The 22,419-nt window shown below is 36.3% G+C and overlaps 1 protein-coding gene across 2 annotated transcripts in view; it reads right to left on the bottom strand.

Moving 5' to 3' along the window:
- USP9X (ubiquitin specific peptidase 9, X-linked) overlaps positions 1-22,419 on the bottom strand; it is a 102,518-nt gene that overhangs the window by 65,038 nt on the left and 15,061 nt on the right. For both annotated transcript variants that reach the window (XM_010571355.1, XM_010571356.1), the window contains exons 2-10: positions 12,475-12,728; positions 10,421-10,566; positions 10,027-10,106; positions 5,665-5,777; positions 4,665-4,883; positions 3,375-3,490; positions 2,885-3,136; positions 2,665-2,803; positions 919-1,071 (exon numbers count right to left, since the gene is read on the bottom strand). In XM_010571355.1, coding sequence (XP_010569657.1) covers positions 919-1,071; positions 2,665-2,803; positions 2,885-3,136; positions 3,375-3,490; positions 4,665-4,883; positions 5,665-5,777; positions 10,027-10,106; positions 10,421-10,566; positions 12,475-12,570 — 1,314 coding nt within the window. In that variant the 5' untranslated portion in view covers positions 12,571-12,728. The remainder of the gene's footprint in view (positions 1-918; positions 1,072-2,664; positions 2,804-2,884; positions 3,137-3,374; positions 3,491-4,664; positions 4,884-5,664; positions 5,778-10,026; positions 10,107-10,420; positions 10,567-12,474; positions 12,729-22,419) is intronic.

Genomic DNA, 22,419 nt, shown 5'->3' with positions numbered 1-22,419 from the left:
GGGATGGGTAAAAGTGAAAAAACTCACAGGTTGAGATAAAGAGTTTCACAGGTAAATCTTTTGCTTTACCTACACAGCCTCATATAAGCTACTATAAAGAAATTTAACTCTATATTCCTGCCAAAACCAGTACAGCCCTCTATCTTGGAAACTACATTTTAGCCTTCTCACATTTGAAAGACTGGCCTAAGGGCTTACAATTAAGTTGGAGTTTCACTACCCATTACTTATGAACAAGGATATATGTACTCATGCTTGTTTCTATCCTAAAATGACCTTTTATTTTCTGCCTGCTCAACAATTAATAATGATTTTGTCTCTTCAGCTGCCCATTATGTGTGCTAAAGTCATGCAGCCCACAGCTAGGAAGCCCAGCTTCACCGATCATTTAAGTAAAACAAGCCAATATTGCAAAACTTGTAGTTTTTCAAAAATAATCATTACAACACAAAGGAAAGAATTTGCTATTAAACAACTTCCAGAACAGGCATTATTAGAAGCCTTACTAACAGCACTTTACCCAGAAAAAATTTATAGAACTGTCATGAACTCGGAGATTAGCAATACACATTCTTAATGCATTTAAAAATATTAAGTCATCATGTATCATGTTCTTTCATAATCTAGACTTCACTCAACATTGAGGGTTCCTTAATACTTAGAAAGGATAATCTTTGCACCATGTTCTGACCCGTTCCTTTAGACTTTACATACAGGTGTAGTTGACCCCTTCCACCAAAGACATTCGATAAGACAATTTTGAGATTCAGGACCCCAAAAACCAACACCATGTGATTTCAAGTTTTTTCTTTAGTTCTGTCTAACATGGAGAAAAAGAAGCACAGGTCATCTTCTCAATACACGACATATAACAAGATCCCTCCTGTGCAGTAGCAGACAAGCAGTTGAATTCTTTACCTGTGCAGCCCAAATGTTGTCAAGATCCTGCAAAGTGAGGGCCTTCTCTTTGATGACAAACCGGAGAATTTTCTCTAACTTCTCTACATACTGAGGTTGATGAAGACTATCTCTCAAGACAATTGATAAAATATTATTCTGCTGGATCCATTCCTGAATATAAAAAGAAAGTAGTGCCATCTCAAATTATTGAAGTGCTATCACTGATATGTAAGGTAAAAAGAAAAATTTCAACCTGTTACAGATTAATGACTTTGTATACAATATTCTAACTGGGAGACATGAGAAAGGTACAGCTCAAGAGGAAGGTATTTATCTATAATTTCCTCTTTAAAAAAAAAAATCAGCAGTTTAAATAATCCAATATGCTAGTCACTGTGATATCTTAAGGGGAAATATTTTTTCAGGCATATTAAAAACATGAATTCAAAGCATAAAAATGTTCAAACAACTTCAAACATAAAAAGCCAATGGGAAGAACACTTAACTCTTCTATTCAAGGAACAAAGTTTTTCTCTTCCAATTCACAATCATTAAATATCAAAACCAAATTGTTTAAGACACTTCTAGCTTTACTGGTATGCCTACAGCGTATCACATAAAAAGGCCATAAGGAAGGACTGAAATATAAAAAGGTTAGATTAAGTACTGCCACTTATAGGGTTTTTTTAAAATGTGTCTAACTGAATTAGAGGCAAATATTCAAGCCATATTTAAGTAGATACAATTTTTTCAGCGGTGTCATTGACAGCAGACTAGTGTCATGTATTTTTTGTTCCAACTGAAGCAAAGCAGTGTGTGCTCTGAGCACTGAAAAAGAAAACAAACGTACACAGCATCCTACCTTCCAACACTGTCCTTGATTACAGACTTACAACATTCAAGCTAGTCTCGTGAAATACTTAAATTTGGAAGTTTTTATTTAAAAACAGAGGTCTTGTCTGAGATGCCAAACTATAGGGAGTACGTAAAAAAAGAGATCTACTTCCTCCTACTGCTTTTTTTGACTTTTTAGTCAAACTGCAGTCGTCTTTTTTTTGTCAGCAGTCCTTTTGTAGATTATAAGCCTCACAACAGGTAGCCAGTCACAAAGATGGGACAGAACAGTGCAAAAATCACTTAACAATTAAATTTCAAAGATTAAAACTGTCCCTACTTTAACTTCATAAATACTCATTTTAATAGTTCCCTACATATGCACTCAAGCACGAAACAGTATTCAAAGTATGTAAAATTAAATAAATAAAAATGTGGTATCTAGAACTTTCTGTACCACAGAATCCAGCTTCTGAAGTGTGAAAAGCAGAGTACTCACTTAGAACTCTAATGAAAAAAAATTACTTGAAGCACAAAAAACAGACTGGATCCTTACTTAAATGAATACTTATTTTTTTAGGTACAGTGGCACTAAAGTTTCAAATGAATCACACCTCTTTCACCTAGGTTTGTTTGTTTTGGTTTTTTAAAATACTACATAAAAACTATATATTCAAGGTTCCATTTTTAAAGCATTTTTTTTTTAGCAGCACTGAAAATAATTCTCAACAGCACCTCTGAAACAAATACAGCAATTTTTCACAGAAAGACTACTACCGAAGTGACTTATTACCATCACATGATACCTACTGTTTGTAACACTAGATATGAAAATTGTGCAGGATCCATAATATATAGCTACTTCTACAAGTAAAGTAATAAGGAGGAAGAAAATCTATTCAATGAATTTCGGTGAAGAGGAGAACTTACTGCCATTCTTTCAGCTGTAAGCCATTCTTCCTCTTCAGGATTACCATGCCGATGAGTATAATATGACACACTGGATATTACTTTGTTAACTTCATTTAGTGCATTCATTTTACCATTGAAAGAAGAAATTTGTAACAACCTGTAAGAGAAATTAAATGTAAGAAGTGTGGGGAAAAAAAAAAGTCAGCAGTGGCGTATCATATTAGGAGTAGCATCTTACCTAAGTATCATTTTTAACCTAAATATTTCTAAGTTTTTTACAGTTTCTTCTTGTCCTGGAACTCTTGAAGCTAAGTTCTTTAAAGATTTGATTATCATTGACAGAGCATCGTTTTTGGCTTCATTCTTTGCTTCTTTTTTCAGTTCATCATCTGTTAAATTTTCTAAAAATTGTGGAACCATTTCTATAATTGGAAGGAAATATTTCTTCACTGTATGTAATGTTAGAAATTCGTAACATTGTCCAAATGGCCTAAAAAGAAAGAAAAAGGGCCATAATCAGTAGTTGTGTAATATTAAGATAGTAAGGAGCAATTCAAACTCAAGTCTATTTACAATCACATGAAATTCTGAAGGTAAACACAACTAGTTAAGAGATGGAGTGAGGGGAAGTGCTTCAAGAAAAGTGCTTCAAGCTTTGCGCTCACATAATATCTTATACTTAGTCCAACTTTTCCAAATATGTAAACTATTATTTTTTAAAAACTTACTTGATGAGAGCTGCAATTATCTGAACATTCAATGCTGATCCACTCATGAAGCGATCATGCAAGATCTGAAATCCATTTAACGTGCCAAACTTGTTGATAAGATCTACGAGCCAACCCTGCAATATAGTAAACAGTTATTTTCTGACATTTACAAATTACCATCTAGAAATACTTTCAAGTACCAGTTAGTAACAAAACTTGCTTTAAAAACATCCTTACACAATGCACTGTTAGAAGGTAATAGACTTGACAGTGAACTTGCCTATGTAGCTGAAATATTCAGTTTTAAGGAAATGCTTCAAAATAGGCAACAAGATCTTTCCTGTTACCATATCAAAGAACAGATGCCATATAGATGTTATTCAAAGAAATTTATCAAATATATGGGAATAAAAATGACTATACTTCAGGTTCAGCTTTGGCTGCTAAGTTACTACAGAAAGCACGACGATTCTAGTATTTTTTTCTGGTCCTGGATGTGATAATGCTGCATAAAAAAAAGCAGTAAGAACGCAAAATAACATTCTTCTAAACACGGTTAGCAATGCAAGGAAGTCCAAGGACACCAAGTTCTTTATCTTTGGTTCTTATGTATCAATAGCTAGCAGTTCTACTATAAAGGAGAAAAAGGAAGAAAGCAACAAAAATGTAATTCAGTTAGCTCCTGAAGTTGTACCAATGCCATTTGGAGCAAAATTCTGAAAAATTCAGACCCAAGAACCAAAACAATTATTAATCTGCACAGTCAGTTCAAAAAAAAACAAACCCCAAAAGCCCCACCAAACCACCCAAAAAACAAACCAAAACAAAAAACGAACAAAAAACCCCCAAACCCAAAACCACACTGACACTAGCACCCTGTGTCCAATTAAAAACATTTCTCCCATCTTTGGGAACTGTAAGAAAAGGGAGAGAAAATTTCTGCTATATCACATTATCTCCTCCTCAAAATATGTTACCTACAAAATCATGTGGAGTAAGAAGGTAAATCCATCAACTGGCAAATACAAGCTAGCTAATTAACACAGTGGGAATGGCATTCCAACAGAGTTGTGCCAGCTTACCACAGAAACACATGACACAGTTTGGTTGTGGACCAAAGACTGAAAAGAGTTAGAAGGGGAAATGTATACTAAAACATGATCAGTTAAGTGTCAAAAGCAGCAGAACATCTTAGGGATATAGAGAATGAAGGCGGATCCCCCCCACCCCCCTAAAAACACTTTTCTATTGCTACTGTATAATTAGGTAACACTACATAAAAATACAGGTATGAAAATGCTCTCACACCTTTGGTGATCGTGGGTCAGGAGGACGGGCATAAAGTTCATCTTCAGCGAGCTGGACTCCTGCAGGAACTGTTTCTGAGGGACGAGTACCATTGTATAGATGGAATTTGCAGTGAGGATTTAAGGCCATGGCAAGAAGTTCAAGAAGGGGAAACCAATCTTGGGACAGCTTGGCCACACAGAGTTCCACTAGTCGATGAGTGTTGTTAATAATACATCTCTATTAAGAAAAAAATAACCACCAAGAATGTGGCAGGTGACTCTACAATGAATATGAACTATAAACTCTGAACCATTTGTACCTAACATGCAGAGTTGCATAAGAGTTTTACAATGTTGTATTTTAATTTGTGCTTCCTCCAATAGAGGTTTTAAACAAACTTTAAACTATCTGTTTTCAGCTAAAAATTACATTTAGGAAAAAGATACATATTTTTGGTTGAGACATTTGTGAATCACCACTGAACTACTAACTTTTCCTTCTTTCACCCATTTCTCTCACAGATTTTAATTTGCTTATGAAGATCTTTACAGTTCCTCATTTGGCATCTGACTAGCTATCCAACAGGTAGTTTTTATACTCACGCAGCTGCTACAAACATTCAGAAGTTAGCAGGTTGCTAAAAGCTTTTACTAAAAAGGTAAGTTTTCATGTCCTAGCATGCATGTAAAAATAAGCAGGTCTCTAGACATCTGGCCAAAGACAGCCTGCTTAACAAAAGAGCTGCACTACTGAACATACAAAGTTCCACTGCCCCCAGATCATCTCTCATGTTTTATTTCCTTCCAGAAACACCAGAGGCAATAAGATGAAACAATGACAGAAGGATGACCCCCCCCCCCCCCCCCCAAGCCATGTATACAAGAATTTTCTCACTTCTCTGTTCAGGTGAATTTCAAAACTAAGATGCAGTCTCTGCAGTCTCCTCATAGTCACAAAGGCAATCTCGTTCCTCGTTTATATTACTATGCTTTTTAGAAACAAAACTTTAAAAACTCACATGAATCTCAAACTTCCAGCCACTCACTGCCTCATCTGTAAGGATTTTTGTGAAAGATATTGTTAACCCATCTCGAAAAAATCGCTGGCATGCTTCACTTTTGACATCAAGGCCTATTTTAAAATAGAAAAGGAAAAAACCAAACTATTAGATATGCAATTTCATTAGTAGTTACATGAACTTTTAAATATCGAAAGCAGTGATTTGGACTTCAAAGGTGGTGTTTAAAGTTTCAGAATTATTTTAAAAAGAAAAGTGCTGGATGAAGACAAACTTAGGTAAGCTTGAATGGACAAAAACCTGACAGATGAATGTTCTAGTAAAGCCACCTCAAGAACTGCACTCCTTTAGATAATACTTAAATTGTTTTAAAAACATGTGATCGGGTTGGCCTTTTTTTCATGCTTGTAACACTTCGAGATATAATAGCAAAAATAAGTACAATTGTTATTTTCCATTCTTCCAGTATACATGCATTTATGTTCTTTCTTATTTAGCTGCTACCAGTAAAACTCAGTGAGTGAAGAGGAGAAAGGGTGAGACCTGCTCAGCTTCCCAGACACAATTAACCTGCAAAAATAAACATGAATCCTTCTGTCTCTCACCCTCACCTGAAGTACAGTTTCTTGTAATTCTGCTGTCAGGATCCAACACACCTAGACCCCAACACTGTCATAAACCTTTGCAGCCACAATATGTCAAGTTTAAAATTAAAGAAGAGTGCTCCATACTTTTCTTTTAGCTATTTTAAAGCTCTGGAGTTATTTACAAAATCACTCAGCTCCTCTTCTCCAGGACTTTGGACACACAACTTTTGTAGCTGCAACTCTAGAGCTGAGCTGGCTCCACACACCGTTGCGGTGCTGTGCCAGCAAAGCCCCCACCAAACCTGGAGCCTCAGGAAGTGCAGCACAGAAACCATCCAGCAGCTTGCCAAGGGCTGGCTCAGACCCTGCAGAATTGACAGTGACCTGGAGCTAATAAGCTCTGGGGAAACCCACACTTGCCTATGGGCACAATGGATACACATGGTACTCACAGATTCTGGCAGACTTTCAGTAACTCTTAATCATCAGGAGCATGAGTGTCCTTCTACACCAAGATACTGCACTGACCCTGCTGTAACTCATTTCACTGAATTGGTTCTAGCCCACGTACCTGGCTAAGAAACTTTGGAGCATGACGACACAAATCTGCTGTCCTTGCTTTAGACAGATGGCTAAAAATAACCATTTCAAGAAAATGCAGAAGATACAGCTTCAGTAAGGAACTCAAGGGTGATCCCATAGACATGCAGATGGATTATCCAGAGAGAGATGGTCTTTAGAGAGGATGCTGGAAACAACTCCCATTATTGGGCTGCCTAGCTTTTGGATGCACGTGTGCTCATGCACACGCACACTTTTTTTTTTTTTTTTTTTGAGGCTCTAGGGCCTGCCTCTCTACTCTCTCCCACTCTGTAAGCCTTTGTAATTCATCAAAAACAAAGATTTGGGATTAAGGTTGAAGGTTTAAGTTATGCAGTGAATCTCATTTCAGTTTAAACAAGCTACAAATTCAAAAGCTGCCTTGCGTCTTGCTTGCATTTGTCACATTGGAAAGTTCTGGCAGCATGTTAAAAATTGAATGTAAACGTTAGGAGCAATAAAACCCACAACAAAGGCGGAGCAATGCAGAGTTGTTGAGGGGATTTTGAAAGAAAGAGTGGAGAATATTCTAGCCTATAAAAAACCAAAAACCTAAAACTAACAACTTTTTTTACTTTTAAATTTATAGCATTATGACATTTATTTCTGGAGCAAATCTCATTACTCAAAACGCTTCATAAGTATTCCAGAATTGTTGTAAAGATAAACATCAGTCTTGCTATTAAATGCTATTTTTCAAATAGATTTTCTTCTATTAGCAAGTAACTCTAGACTATCATTTGACAGTCTCATGGTTTGCTTAACAAAGAATAATACACTGATGCCTACACATAAAAAGATAATCTTCCATAAATAAATGCATCTGCCAGGAATAATATAAGTCACAGTCTAGACAGGATTCATACTACTCTTGTCAAATTTGCTCCTTGCACTTGAAGGTGGTAATGATGACATTTAATTCTTACAAGTACTTTCAGTTCAGTTATGTCCCTTTCAATTTCAGTTCCTGAAAAGATTTAAAGAGGATGCAAATATCACTCTTATTTTATAAACAGGGTCAGAAAGACAGCAGTTACCCCAGAGTCACTCGAGAATGCCAATGCCGATGGCCACTAGCACTGTTAGGAATAAAAGCTACTTTAGAATCCTAACCACTAGAAAATGGTGCTTGATAAAAAAATTTACTGGGCTCTTTTTAGGTTTTGTTGCTTCACAATCTAAATGAGTTACAGACTGCAATATAAAATTTATGTAGTTCAACAGCTGGTTATTTTTCAATTTCTCCTTTCAGTTCTCCCCTTTTGAAACAGAACTCCTCAGATTAAGAAAAATGCCCTTAGAGAGGTAGCAAGGTGTCCAACTTTAGATCTTACTGAGATCATGGAACACATTTTTGATCTGTTAAGAAATGTACACAACAGAATCATTTGTATTACTTCTCTATACATACACAGCTCTGAAACAGTGTCCGCCAAGTTTTGAGCTACCAAAATAGTGTCAGTTCTACCAAGTGAGCACCCTATCATATTCCTCAAGCACTGGCAGTGATTTAAAAAAGAACCATCATGTAACTTCAAGTAGCGAGGAAAAAAAAATATAGGATGTAACTGTAAAGATAACAGTTAACGAACAACTACCTCTAACAGCTTTCCTCATTTTCTCCTTAGCCAATAATCCTTGCATAAGTACACACATAGGAATTCATCTAGAGGGCAAGAGGAAGAATAATTAGATAGCAATGCAGAAGCCCTTTTCAGAATTGGACATCAAAAACTTAAAAACTGAAGTGCATAAAGCATATGAATAGATTTCCACTGTTTTTCACAACTTCAAGAGGAAAAAGAGAAAACTTTTTGTTTGGGAACTTTCAATTAAGTCTGACACTTTGGAAAGGTACGCTGATGTTAGGAGTAGCCAAAAATCTCATTCTGCTCTTATTACTTCATTGCATTGACAGTTTTTTGTTTTCTTTTTTTTTTTTTTTTTAAAAAGATGACTTCACAGCTGGCAGTACATACATCTCCTCTCTCTCACAAATCACAAGCAGAGAATTTTTTTACTGCGCTGTTCCAACAGCCCAGACAAAAAGATGGCTGCATTTTCTTTCCGTAAGTTGGCATTTCTTTTGTCCCTGAAGAGATGCGATCACTTGAAAATTCTACACTCACCTTAGGATTCCTGCCAGACCTAGCTACATGCAAAGAAGCCAATTCCAAGTGCAACTACGGCTGAAATCAGTGTTGGCAACAACATGTCATTATCTTGTTTTGGATCACAAAGGTGCATCGTAACTTTTGTTTCTCCAGAGAGTGCTCCAGAGCAAAAAAGACTTAAGAAAACAATACAGATAACCCAGAATATCATGACCACAATCAGGTTTTTATTCTTAAAACTGCCTAAGAATAACCTTTATTGACGTGGAAGTGAAGTCATCTTGGTCCAGCTATGCAAAAGTAAAGAACAGGCACTTTGTATGTCACTATATTTGAAACACAACTAGCTGGTAAGCGTAGATACCCCAGAAAAATATTTTGATCTGACTTCTGGTATAACTCAAATACTGGGGCAACAAATACTGACCTGAATAGGAGACCAAAGCAACTTTCCAGGAGAACGGAACTTTCCAGAACACACAATGAACTTGTCAATCTGACTAGTACAATTTATCAAACACATACACAGTCCTGACATGGAACCCTCCTTCTTTTAGGCAAGTCAGACAGCAAGCAAAATGGTAGAATTATTAGTCTAAGTCACGCTGTTTAAAATTCTAACTTTTCTCTAATATTCTCAAAAGTACGTGCATGGCAAATTTGAAGAAAAAATTACGGCAAGACATTTGGAAAGCTAGGTTAATAGCCTGTTTTTTAAAAAATAGAATTCTTTTGAGTTTTAGTATCTGTTATAAAGACCAAACCCACTAGGTCTGATATCAAAGTGAATACAGAAAACAGGTAGGACAGGAATGACAAGATTTCTATTGCTGTGAGCTTATTCAACTTCCCTACACATGCTAAGGCACCTAATTTCTAACTACATTGATGGCTTTCTAAAATTACTGATCTACAAAAGTTCTGCATACCACTCTGACACAATCTTCAGGACCAAGGTTGTAAAAGAAACAAAAACTTTTAAGCCTCCACCAGGGATTCAAATGAACAAGAAAAGACTTTACACACTGGCCCAATAATCATTAACTGTCTTTTCAGCTTACCTTTTTTACTTAGGTCGATAGCAGCTTCTAGAAGAACTTCTAATTCCCCTTTCGGCAATACAGGAACAACCCATCGAGGCCTATATTCAAAAACAAAACAAACCCCCCTGTATTTCAATTGTGCTGCTTAAAAATCAAGAATCCTTGCCCTTTGTAATGCTTTTAATATAGGGTAAGAATACACATTTTTAAAGGCCCTGATAAGCACTTCATTAAAAAAAAAAAAAACAAAACCACCACACAAACTCTGATTTGAGCCTCTCTCTTTGCAATTCTAATTCAATAAAAAAAGTATTTCAAGAAATCCAGTGAAACAAAGATGCAAGAATCGTGATTCCACTATCAAGATATTTGCACAAATAATCTACACCCTCTGAAAAAAGTGTGAAAATACCTGTTAATCATGTCATCCAACTTTGCCAGGTCTGTGTGTGGAAATGCAGGCTCCTCATCTTCAAGCTGGGGTGGAGCATCTCCTTGGCCCTGCTCATCAGGCGGGGTAGCTGGGGAGTTCTCATTGGATGAATCAGGTGAAGAAGTCTAAAATTGGTATGGAAAATACTTTAAATACTGACTGCACTTACGTGCCACTTATTTTGGCATTTTTGCTTCACATTGTGTTTCAAAGAATCACTTGAAGTAAGTACCTGTCATCATAAAATATAATAAACCCATTTGATTTCAAATTAACAAAAAATAGAGCATAAAATGTGCTGTATGCTTTTTATCTCAACAGTTTAAAAATTAAGCTACTTTCCCACTGAGGAAAGTGGGAGGTTTTTGTAACAAACTTCTACTTTCAGCAGACCACTTATCTAGAAGGTGAAAATAAACGACTATACAGATGCTCCAGTTTTTACAAATCTTCTGCAGAAAATATGACTATTTTAGGTAGAAAGACAAACTTCAGCAACACCACAGAAGAAAACCAACATGAAAAACATTTTTAGAAGAAGTTTGCTAAAAATGAGTAACACACTACTAAAGTTGGCTACTAACCAACCTCCAAGAACATGACTAGTTAAGCCCATTTTCATGGGCCATGCAAAACACAATGCATTTTGTAGATGCATGCTTATTTGTATATAGAAATAGTACGAACTGACAATAATAAAGATTCAAATCAGAACAGCAAGATTTAGGAGGACAAGAGAGGACCAAAACCTCAAGAACATTCTTCATATGTTGTACAGGGTCTGGTTGGCATGGAGTTAATTTTCTTCACAGCACCCTGTATGGTGTTGGGTTTTGGATTTGTAACCAAAATAGTATTGATAACACACTAGTGTTTTGTCTGTTGCTGAATAGTGCTCTTGCACAGATTCAAGGCCTTGTGTTTTTCACTTTGCCCCCCAGCAGTAAGTAGGCTGGAGGTGGGCAAGAGGCTGGGAGGGGACACAGCCAGAACAGCTGACCTGAGCTGACCAAAGAGATATTCCATACCATACAATGCCAAGCTTGACCATAAAACAGAGGGGGAGTTTTTTTCCAAGGTAGCTGTTGCCTGGGGACTAGCTGGCCATCCATCAGCTGGTGGTGAGTGACTGCATTTGCATCACTTGTTTCCCCCATTATCCCTTCACTTATTAAACTGCCTTTATCTCAACCTATAGAACTTCCCACTTTTCCTTTCCGATTCTCTCTCCCATCCCACTGAGGCAGAGAGAGTGAGCAATAGGGTGGGGGCTTACCTGGCAGCCAGGGTCAGCCCACCACACATGTTCCAAAGAACAATTCATTCTCAGGAAATAGCAACATTAAACCTTATGATATTAAACAAACATAATCTTCTAACTGAATTAAATGACAGTGTAGTTTTTCTTTTAAATGGGTTTGGCTGCACTGTTTAAAAGCATCTTTTCTGATTTTTTTTTCCCAAACAAAAAAGAATCATCACGTTATGATATAGTATTTGCAAGTTTTTGCTTATTTTTTGAAATCAGGATAACCTGCTTGACAGAAACGTGCCACGTTGTTTAGGGAGTCTAGTACAATGAACAGAGACCTAGATGAAGCTGGTCTTAAAGAGCTGATACCCACTCATAAGCTGTTTTATCCAAAAAGTGCTTTTGCAGAACTGAGCATAAACCGAACTCTCAGAGTGTAGTTTTACCAATCTGTGGCAGGTTAAGTCTACAGTGCGGTTCTGAGGAAGCTTCTGAAATTATTGATTGAAGGCTTCTTATCCAAAATACGTATGCTTGAAAGAACTATGCCACTGCTTGAAAAGGGAGCATCTTTTGCAATGCAGTGCTCCCTAACTGTATCTACTTTGCCAATAGCACTACCTTCATCCCTCAAAATCTTTTCGTACTTCCAGACACACACAAAAAGATACCTAACTTAACTAGACATCTCTAGGAATACACAAACTCAAATAATTCAGAAACACTATTTCTAAAGTACTAAACGCTTTATTTTTAGACAATTTGATTGTTAATATCATACCTGATTCTGCTGGAGGGGAGGCTGGGACTGTCCATCAGGAGCCTGGCCCTGGCTATCATTCCCTCCTACCGGAGAGCCACGAGTCGTGGCTGTCATACTCGACACAGGGCAGATCTTTGCAATTTTGTCTGCTTAGGTAGTTGTTGCGAGAGAAGAAATTATAGTCCACTTAGTAAAGTTGAAGTACCAGCATATGCTTGCCTTAAAAAGCTCCAACTCAAGAACATGCCATCTTGCAGAGACCATTGCATAAACTGAAAAAAAAAAAAAAAGACAACATGCTATATTGACACATGCCGATAAAGTAATCCGTACCTGAAAAAGATCACTACAAAAACAAATACACTGCTATAAAGAATCTTTTATTTTAGACTTAGTGTTTCATTTTATTGAGTACAACTGACATCAAAGGAAGGTAACATTTGAAGTATTTAACACAATTTTAATGTTCTAAGTAAAAATTACACTGATAATTACCTCTATACCACTGAGAAACTGACATGCATCCAAAATGCAGCTGTTTACTCTGACTCTGTTGTGCTTGAATTGTTATAGTAGATTTTCAATTTGAATTCAAGGTGCTGATCAAGATCTATGTAGAAATGACCTGGTTAAGAGCATAAGCAGCCAGATTTGTCATCCTTTCTAATACTCTTCTCCTGACACTGTCTTACTGCAGATGTCAGAGGGAGATTGATTCTACCTCAGCTAAGACTAATAGAGACCCTGCAGCCAAACTTCTTCTGTTAGCAAATCAGTATTTACCCAGGGCATTTGACCTGTATTCCATTCTTCCAGCACGTGCCTATGAAAGCCTGGGTCCACTGGCCTTTCAGGCCGACTACAAAGCCCACCACATCCCCACCAACTATTTTATGGATTTTATGGATTATATTAAGAAAATTCTGACATCAGATTTATTTGTTGATCCTGTAATCATGATATACCAACAGTTCAATAATCACTACGTATTTCAACTTCATTGTGTTAAATACAGAAATAAAAAGTTGCGTTAAGTTATAACAGCAATTCCACTCTATACCACAGGGCACTGTAAAACCACAGAAGACAAAAAGTAATTTTCTAGAGCAACTCAGACTTCCAAGCACCACATAAACCAACAGCAACAGTACTCAGGAAGTTCAAAAGCCAAGGAGGGTGGTAGAAAGAATTCTATGAGCTTTCAGCAAGATTCATTTGGCAGTGCTAAGTTCCTGATTCAACCAGCAAAAGCTTCAAGTTAACCAGTTAAGAGTAAGATTTCTGCTGTAACATTATGCATATTTCTAAGTGTTTTATTATGACAGCTCATCTCAAATTATTTTTCAATGCTGTTATCTTTCTCCAAGACACTTTAAAATCCTTTCCTAAATCGTGCAAATTTGCAAGCCATTATATATACAATAAAAATTTTGACTGAATACACTATTCCTCCCCTGTGCAGAATCCAATATTAACAGCACCAACAAATTTAGAGTTCTCCAATATTGTCACCAAAATAATGTTCACTTCTGAACAGAACTGTGTTCTTTGGATACAAGCAATTGTAATCCATCCCCACTCTTCAGAATTCATATTCATAGGGCTTAGTAAGTCTGCTAAGTTCAGAACAGAAGCATTACCAACTCAAATTTTCTTTAGGAAGAAACTGATTTTTTTTAAATGCAATTTTTAAAATGAACTTATTTTAATTGGTGCTCTTTTTAAAAATGCCCGAGTATTTACTTGTTTTCTATTGATGTTTAGAAAGATCACTAGGTAGAAAATATTAGCAAAACTAAGTTTCCTGCCATATATACACACACACACACAGAGCAGTCTACTGCAGTTCAGTGCAGTCAGTTCCCCTGCACTACCTGATTGAGGCTTTTAGATACTTGCATAAACCAATGAAATCAAACTTCCACCAACTTACATTGTACTTTTCAACAGTCCTAAGCCAACTATCACCACAATAAACCTTCCTTAATCACCACCATTCTTCCGTAACAGGTCTAGTTCACAATACAGCCACACCAAAACTTGTGCTGGCACAAGGAGTGAGGTAGCAAAGAAGCAGGAAAAGGGTGAAACAGCTCCTTTCAGCAGCAATCCTGGTCTAGGTTTGCATAAACTGCAAAAAGAAGTGACCACTGGCAGCTGTGGTTCCACAATAACTTACATCAACCGCAACCTGCTTCAATCTCATCTCTTTCTTACTCTAATATTTTTGGCTGAACTATCACGAAGTTAGCCAGTTCACAGTACTAAAGGAAACAACAGCAACAAAACCTCACAAAGTTACAAAGACCATGATTATTTTTCAGCTTCTTTAATTACCTGAACTAGTGTACTGCAAGGCCAGAGCATACTCGTCCCAATGCCAGCCAGACAGCCGGGACAAAACTGCAGCTCTTCTGTTAGACTTACTTACAGTAGTGTGGATTTACCCTCAGATTTTGCCTCTGTGCTTAGCTGAAGGGTCTGGCAAAGCATGCTTGTAAATTCCCTTCTGCTCAAGGTCAGTGACATAATTTAACTAGGAGATACAAGAAAACTACTAATGAAATAACCAACTTATTCAAAATCTTGTAAATTCAGAGTAAAACAAAATCTGCATAACAAAAATATACAGAATTTTGTAGATACTAGTAAATACAGAATATTTACATAAAGGACTAACATATCTTTTTCTTCCTCTTATTCAGTGACTGTTTGCTTAAGACTCTAACCACAATACTCTATGTATATTACTTAAATTACATTCCCAGAAAAGTGTATTTCAGGGCATCCAGAGAAGTTCACTTGGCTTGGACATGTGCATAAGCTAAGTCCAACTTCTTAAGTGAGTTCATCGCTTCTCCCCCCCAACTCCCCATTTGTGTGATGTCCTCAGAGATACAAAAGTAACTTCAAGTTATGCTGCACCTAAGTAGAAACACTCCATCTCCAATAAATGGTCTGATTGCTTCTTGTAGTACCTGCATACTCTAAATTGCAAGGATATCCTTGTTCAGGTATTTTCCTTCTTACAGAGTATACAAACATGTTTTTGTAAGCACAATTCATCATCCAATTTATGCATTTTAAATAGTATTAGAAGGGAGCAGTTTACCAGTCCTGTTTTCAGCCACTGATTTAACCATTTATGTTTTAGAAAAAACATCAAACTGCACGCCCACAGAGAACATGCTACTTCTTTAATCTCTCTAGAACTGATTAACCACGAAATTTCAAATTCCCATCAATTCTTTAATTCAGACTATTCAATTTGAATTTTTCAGAGTTAAAATTCACAAAGGTACAGCTTGGCTCACCTCAAGAATAGCCTTTACACCTATTTATAATTAATTTGATTATTTATAAACAAATGTAAACTGATGCAGCAACACCTTGGTTTTGAGCAGACAGCCCAACAGAAACAATTCAAACTGCCTGTATCCAGCTGGATACTCTATATTAATTTTTATATAGGTCTCATTTCTACTATATTTGATTTTGGATTCAGCACATTAAGCCATGTTAAAAAAAACCACAACTATTGCTTTCACCCAAAGCTTTGAATGGATGTTTTGATACAGTGACAAGATGGAGACAGACACCTATTAAATGACAAACTCACTACTCCATTGTTAATCTGATGTACAAGGCTATGAAGACTGAGTCAAATCCCACTGCCATTTGCTTTTGATTGCCAACTGAGCAAATTCTGATTCGTCATGCTTTTGCCATCTCCTTATGTCACGCTGGATCCACCACTAAATTATAAGTGAAGGTCAGCTTTTGCTCCACCTGACTCCTTGTAATTTTAGTAACACCAAGAAAAGACAACTATAGTTTTTTTGACTCTGCATGCTCCCCATTTAGAAGACACCACCCGCTGCAAGTAGCATTCCAACAGAGCACCAGACTGCGCAGAGGACACCGGACACTGCACTGCCCTCTGCCATGGGCCTCTGCTTCCAGGCTCAAGCATTCAGTACAGCTGCACATCTGAACCTCACCTCAGCTTCCAGCAACCAGCAAACCTCACGCCTGTACGGCGGAAGAGGTTAATTTTGTTTGGGTAAGAAAAGAAATCAAGCACCTTTCCAAAAGCCAGGAAAAAAGCTTCAGGCATAGGTTCCTTGGTAAGTGCTAGATAAAAAGCAGGTATGTACGTATTACTCTGTTACAGGGTAATATGTAACAGCAAATACAAAGGATGGCATTTTAGCATATAATGATCAAGGAACATACATCATGTTCTAATACAGTTGACTTCTAGAACTGCTTTATCCAAGTTTCTCAAAGTCATCTCCTCAAAAGTAACTGAAATACCCCAATACATACAGCCTTTCTCCTAAATTAGCTACTTACAATATAAAGTCTCAGAAAAAAGCAAATGCAAGGCGACAGATGACAGCAGCAGACCTCAAAATACAATTTATTATTCATGCGCATTACCTAAGCCCTATCTAGGGACACAGACCTCTTTTTCCTTTATTTAAAGTTTTCTGGGTATATACAAGTGAGAATATATGCCACAAAAACTACTCTGCAGTGTGTAACAATGTATAGGATATATGAACAGACCAGGATACTAGTCTACTCAACATGTAATAACAGAGCTTTCTGAAAATCATACAACTATGCTAAGAAAAAACAAAATTATTTTTTCTCCAGCATTATTTATGGAATGACATTCCTATCTTAACAGGATCTCACAGAAAATGTGCTTTTTCATCATAAGTGCTGTACTGCAAAAAAGCTTAACTGCAGCAATACATATTTTAGGTTGAATAAGTATCAGATTTGTTTCATATAGGATTCTGGGAACTGCTTTCTTAAAATCCTAATAAATACTGACTCATCACAAGTGTTATGACATGATTCTAGTCTAAAAATTCTAGACTTAGGAATCTAACCTTCTACCCTATTCCTTTATTTCAATCAAAACGCCTTCTCATCTAGAAACACCTCCCCCAAAACTGTAACACTGACCTAATTCAGTAGTTACAATCTATACACACCCCTACACACTTATAACTTTCTTTTTCCTCCATGCCTCATGTCTTTCAGGAAGGAGGAAATTATTTATATAATCAGAATAGAAAAATTGTGGTCCCAGAAATTTGCTCATTAACACTGACATGCACTAAAATTGAAATGTACTCAATAATTAATGAAAAACTTGTCATGAAGCTACTATTCAGCAGAGCAAGAAGTGTTTAATTTTCAATGTTTAAAAAAATACCTGATAAGCAGCCATCAGAGAAAAGGTTATTTCAAATAGTTTATATTACAATGAATTTAGATTCCTTCTCCTAGTAAAGAAGTGAGTGTACACGGGACTTTGTCAGCTGCATCAGGCTCCAACACATGATTTCAAAGCAATAAATTTCTAAGTGATACAGTAAAAGACAGATTTTGAGTAACTATAATTGTTATGAACCAAAACTATTCTCATTGAGAAATAGGTTACTTCAAGTAACCTTTTTCATTCCTCTTTCTACATCATACACCTGAAATTAAGACATTTGACAGCATAAGTTTCTGGAACTTTGGAACATCCATGCAAAGGTAAATTCTATTCGCCCATAATATCATGCGACAAAATAAAGAGGGATGTCCTGAAACATACTTCAGTTCTTCCAGGATTTTTTTTTTTTTTCAAAACTTCAAAGTTTGGTGTTAAGACTAAGTGTAGCTAAGCTACATCTACTTCATGGTATGCAACTTCACTTTGTACAACATGCTCCTACACCTACCATTCACATGAATCTAAGCAAGCAGTAAAAGCACAGAAAGTCAACTTCCAAAAGAAAGGATCACCGCTTATTGTCAGGTCAAGGGCAAAGCAGAGGGACCACAACTCTCAACCCCATAAATATGTCTCAAAGGAGACATCTAAATGCATTCAGATCTTCAACTACCAGCTACGCAGCATTCTATGCTGAAGAGACCGCAGAGGAATGCTGCAGAAAATGCTAGTTTTAAGCAATGATGTTTCCTCCTCCTTGAGCAATAAATATGAATATTATCTGTATTACAGACTTACAGGTGTTACAGCCTGATCCTATTATCTTCTGCCCATATTTTAGAGCACTGGGGAACTTATGCGGAGGTCTGGTTGAAAAGTTAAAGTTCTGAGGAAATTCAAAGATTGAAGCCTTAATGTGAATGAGATTTGGGGAAAATGAAGGTCAACGACCTCAAAGAAATGAAAATTCCGTATTTACACCCTGTGTTAAGAGAACTAAAATACTCATATATGTGGCATAATTCCAGAACAGGAATAGAGAATTCAGTATCCGTCCCATCATTTAAAAAAAAACCAAACAACCCCAAACCCCCAACGAAACAACTAGACATAGAAGGCTTAATGATACAAAGAGCAATTTCTTTTTTTTTTCATACAGCAAAACCACATGGATTATTTAATCTCTTGGGGAAAAAAAAAAAATCAAACAAGGAACCAACCTCAAAACTAAAATTACAAAAAAAAAAATCAGATCTAAGAACTTCAGTATGTACATTTGTTTCAGACAGAGTCAGATTCAATCTCATGCTGCCAAGCAACACAATGGTATGCTTTTTTCCAATTATGCTATGGTTTATTTGTGCAGGAGGCTGCCCTTCTGCAACCCAAAATATGCGTTCTTGGCAATATAGCCAATTAGGATTGAGTTGATACTGCAGGTCCAACTGCAACCTCAGTCCTTTACAGGCCCCAGCAGAACACTATAAACAAGGACAAATCATGTTTTAATGTTTACACTTAAATAATGCTTTAGATTAAAAGGAATACATACATTTGCAGTTGATTATCATCTATGGAGCAATTATTATTAAAACATGTCTACTTAGCACTATTTCAAGAAAATAATACGTCCGAAGTTTGCACCAAAGACTGATTAAATGCTCTTGGTTCCTTCTTTCTGATTATTAAATCTGTAGTTTGGTCATGGCCATATCAAATACTTCAAGCTGTTCATCCAATTCTAAAATGTATGTAATAGTTCCACCTCTCCAAGCTATACAGCAAAGTTCACTGTCCAGAACACTTTAAGAACCCTGTTTGTTACTTAAAGAATTAATCCAAATGCTAATAATTGTGAGGTGTTACACCATTAGGCCTTTTTTAAAAGATTTGATCTTCATTTTAAAAAGGGATAATTACTTTTAATGTTACTTCATATTCAACTTGCCTGCTCTGCCTTTTTGCTACGAAGTGTTATTACTGGATGCTGAAAAGTCAATGGGAAAAATCAAAATACATTCTCAGTATTAGGGGTAGCAAAAAATATAGGCTTAATTTCACTTAAGTAATGAAGGCTTTTCTCAGCAAGACATGAATTTTTACAGCAAAGCACTAGGGAATAGAGGAAATTTAAAAATTTCTGAGCATTGAAGTATCAGTGGCTTCCTACTAGTTGCTGAAGCACGCTATGAAAAGGGAAAAGAAAAGCTTTGGGAATGTACAGAACGGGATGTATTACAAAGTCTGAAAGAGACAGACCAGACACCCAAGTTTACATAGTAGTACTCATCTCCGTGTTTTCTCTGCATGAGGATGCGCACTATACAGCCTACAACTCTTAACAATTAATATTCTTCATAAGAGCAGACTTGTAAACTATATTTCTGTACTAGCATTGAAATTCTTCTTTTTATTAGTTATAACAGTATCTAGTAGCGGTTTAGAAATCAACTGGACAGTGATAGCAACAGGTTCAGTTTCCTAGTGGAACAAGTCTTTAAAGCTGTTTCAGGAGAACATATAGGTTTGTATACTAACGCAGGTAGAAAACAACACCTCACTTCTCTTGCACTTGTAACAAAATTTAGTTTTGGATTGACATATTGCAATATACTAACAAAACAGAATGATGTATTCCAAAATTTTTTTTCTTCATGCAATTCATTTAATACATGGTCTCCAAATTTATTCTAATTGATTATCCTTAATTTTTAGCCAGTATGTATTTCCTAGTACACACATATGATTATCATTCATAATTAATACATTGAAAACATCCTAGCAACCACCATATAAACCATTAAATGTTAAACATCTCAGCCTCTTCTGCCATGATATTAATATTTCTGCTCTGAATCTAAACACAAAAGATGCAGCAATGTCATAACAAAAAACTCAGTTTCCAATATTTATAATGTAATACATTACAACAACTTATGCTAAATATTTTAAAATCAGAAAACCCAGATAAGTTGCACTCAAAGAGTTTGATGATATGATCAAGAATCCAGAGAAATCTACAGATGTAACTTCTACTAGATCTTGAAAAACAGGATATAGTCCAAAATAGCACAGAAAGGAAGGGGGGGGGAGGAGCAGGAGGAATGGAGAGAAAAAAATCAAACTACCATCTCTGGACATAAACCCGTTTAGTGAAACTCATAGCCACTAATGCAACTTCCTACAGGCTAATAAATAAGATCAATTTAATACTTTTCTTCATCATAAAAGTGAAAGATGTGAGAGACTATTTCAGTTTCTGTATTGGATTTTTAGATGCTTGTTTGACTAAATTTACAGTAAACAAAACAGGTTTTAAAAAAAAACAACAACAAACTCCATTGACTGAAACCAGAATTAACATGATTTTAACAAACAGGGACAACATTCCTAGCCAAATGCTTCATGTATCAATTCTCAATCTCATACTATTCAATATTACCAATAACATCAAAAAAACTATATAATTACTAATAAATTTTGCACTTGGCACACAAACTAATGGAGTGATAAACAATGAGAACATGTCAGAGTAATCTGGATCATCTGATGAGCTTGGCACAATAAAATGTACATTAACGTAGCCAACTGTCAGGTCATTCACCTAGAAAAAAGGACATACAGAAAACTTCGTATATATTGGGAAACATGACTAGAAGCATGGTTATTCTAGAAAAGCAGCTGCATGTGAACACCACAATTGCATGTTTGTAGCAAGAATAAATCTCAGGACTGTTGTCTTTTTAACAGAAGCATATAATGTTGGTTGCAGAACTGATAAGAAACTGGTGAATTACAGCCTTTTACATCTAGAAAAAAAACCTAAGTAGCAACAAAGATACCCTCCACAACAATTAGCTGCCCCAGCGAGATGAGAGTGCAACATGCTGAATCAAGTAACTGAACCATTACAAGACTGGCCACAGAATAGAACACCAGAGACCATCCACTTCCACAGCAGCCTAGTTGTTCTGGGGTTTCCAACTGCTATTTATCTTATTCCCTTGCAGTAAGAGAATAAAGGTGTCCTTTTAAGACTGCTATTACTACTCTCTTCAACTTTTGGGCCTACCAAAGGAGAAAAAGAACTGAGAAGCCAGCAGGCAAGTACTGTATTTGTAACTGACATTTTCCTTTCAAAAAGCAGTAATTGCCAATCAAGCACATAAACAAAATTAGAAAAAGCAGTGAAGACCTGCCTTTTCCCTACAACTTTTGAGAAGAGGTACACTATTTACTACACAAAATAGTATTTCTTTTTCAATTCTGAAGCCTGAAGTTATAAATATAGTAAGATATTATTTCATGCTAAGAGCTTTTAAGCTGTAGACTTTAAGAACAGAACCAATACATCTAAAATGTGTGTTTTGCAGATCTTTGGCTAGTCATGCAAGAAAACATTTCTTGGCTGTTTGAAATAGTACACAGAGCTAAGACAACCAGCTGATACCACTACCAACTATATATAGCTATACTTTCAATTAAAAATAATGTCTGTACACCAAAACCATCTTTAAACATAACTTTTAAAGCATAAATGAAAAAGAGTAATATATTCAGTAACACTGTTCTTCATATCAAGCGAGAAGGGAGGATGCTGAATGCATTCCCAGTACACTGAATAACAGTGAAGTAGTATTTCCATCCATTGCAATTCTCCCACTGAAAGGGGTTAGGAATTTTATCTTCCAACATAGGAAGAACTAAGTACTGTGACATTATTA

This window comes from Haliaeetus leucocephalus, unplaced genomic scaffold (genome assembly GCF_000737465.1).
Source record: "Haliaeetus leucocephalus isolate CR32 unplaced genomic scaffold, Haliaeetus_leucocephalus-4.0 Scaffold317, whole genome shotgun sequence".
Classification (NCBI taxonomy): domain Eukaryota; kingdom Metazoa; phylum Chordata; class Aves; order Accipitriformes; family Accipitridae; genus Haliaeetus; species Haliaeetus leucocephalus.
The sequence above is the reverse complement of the archived record's forward strand: the minus strand, read 5'-3'. Positions and strand labels throughout refer to the sequence as shown.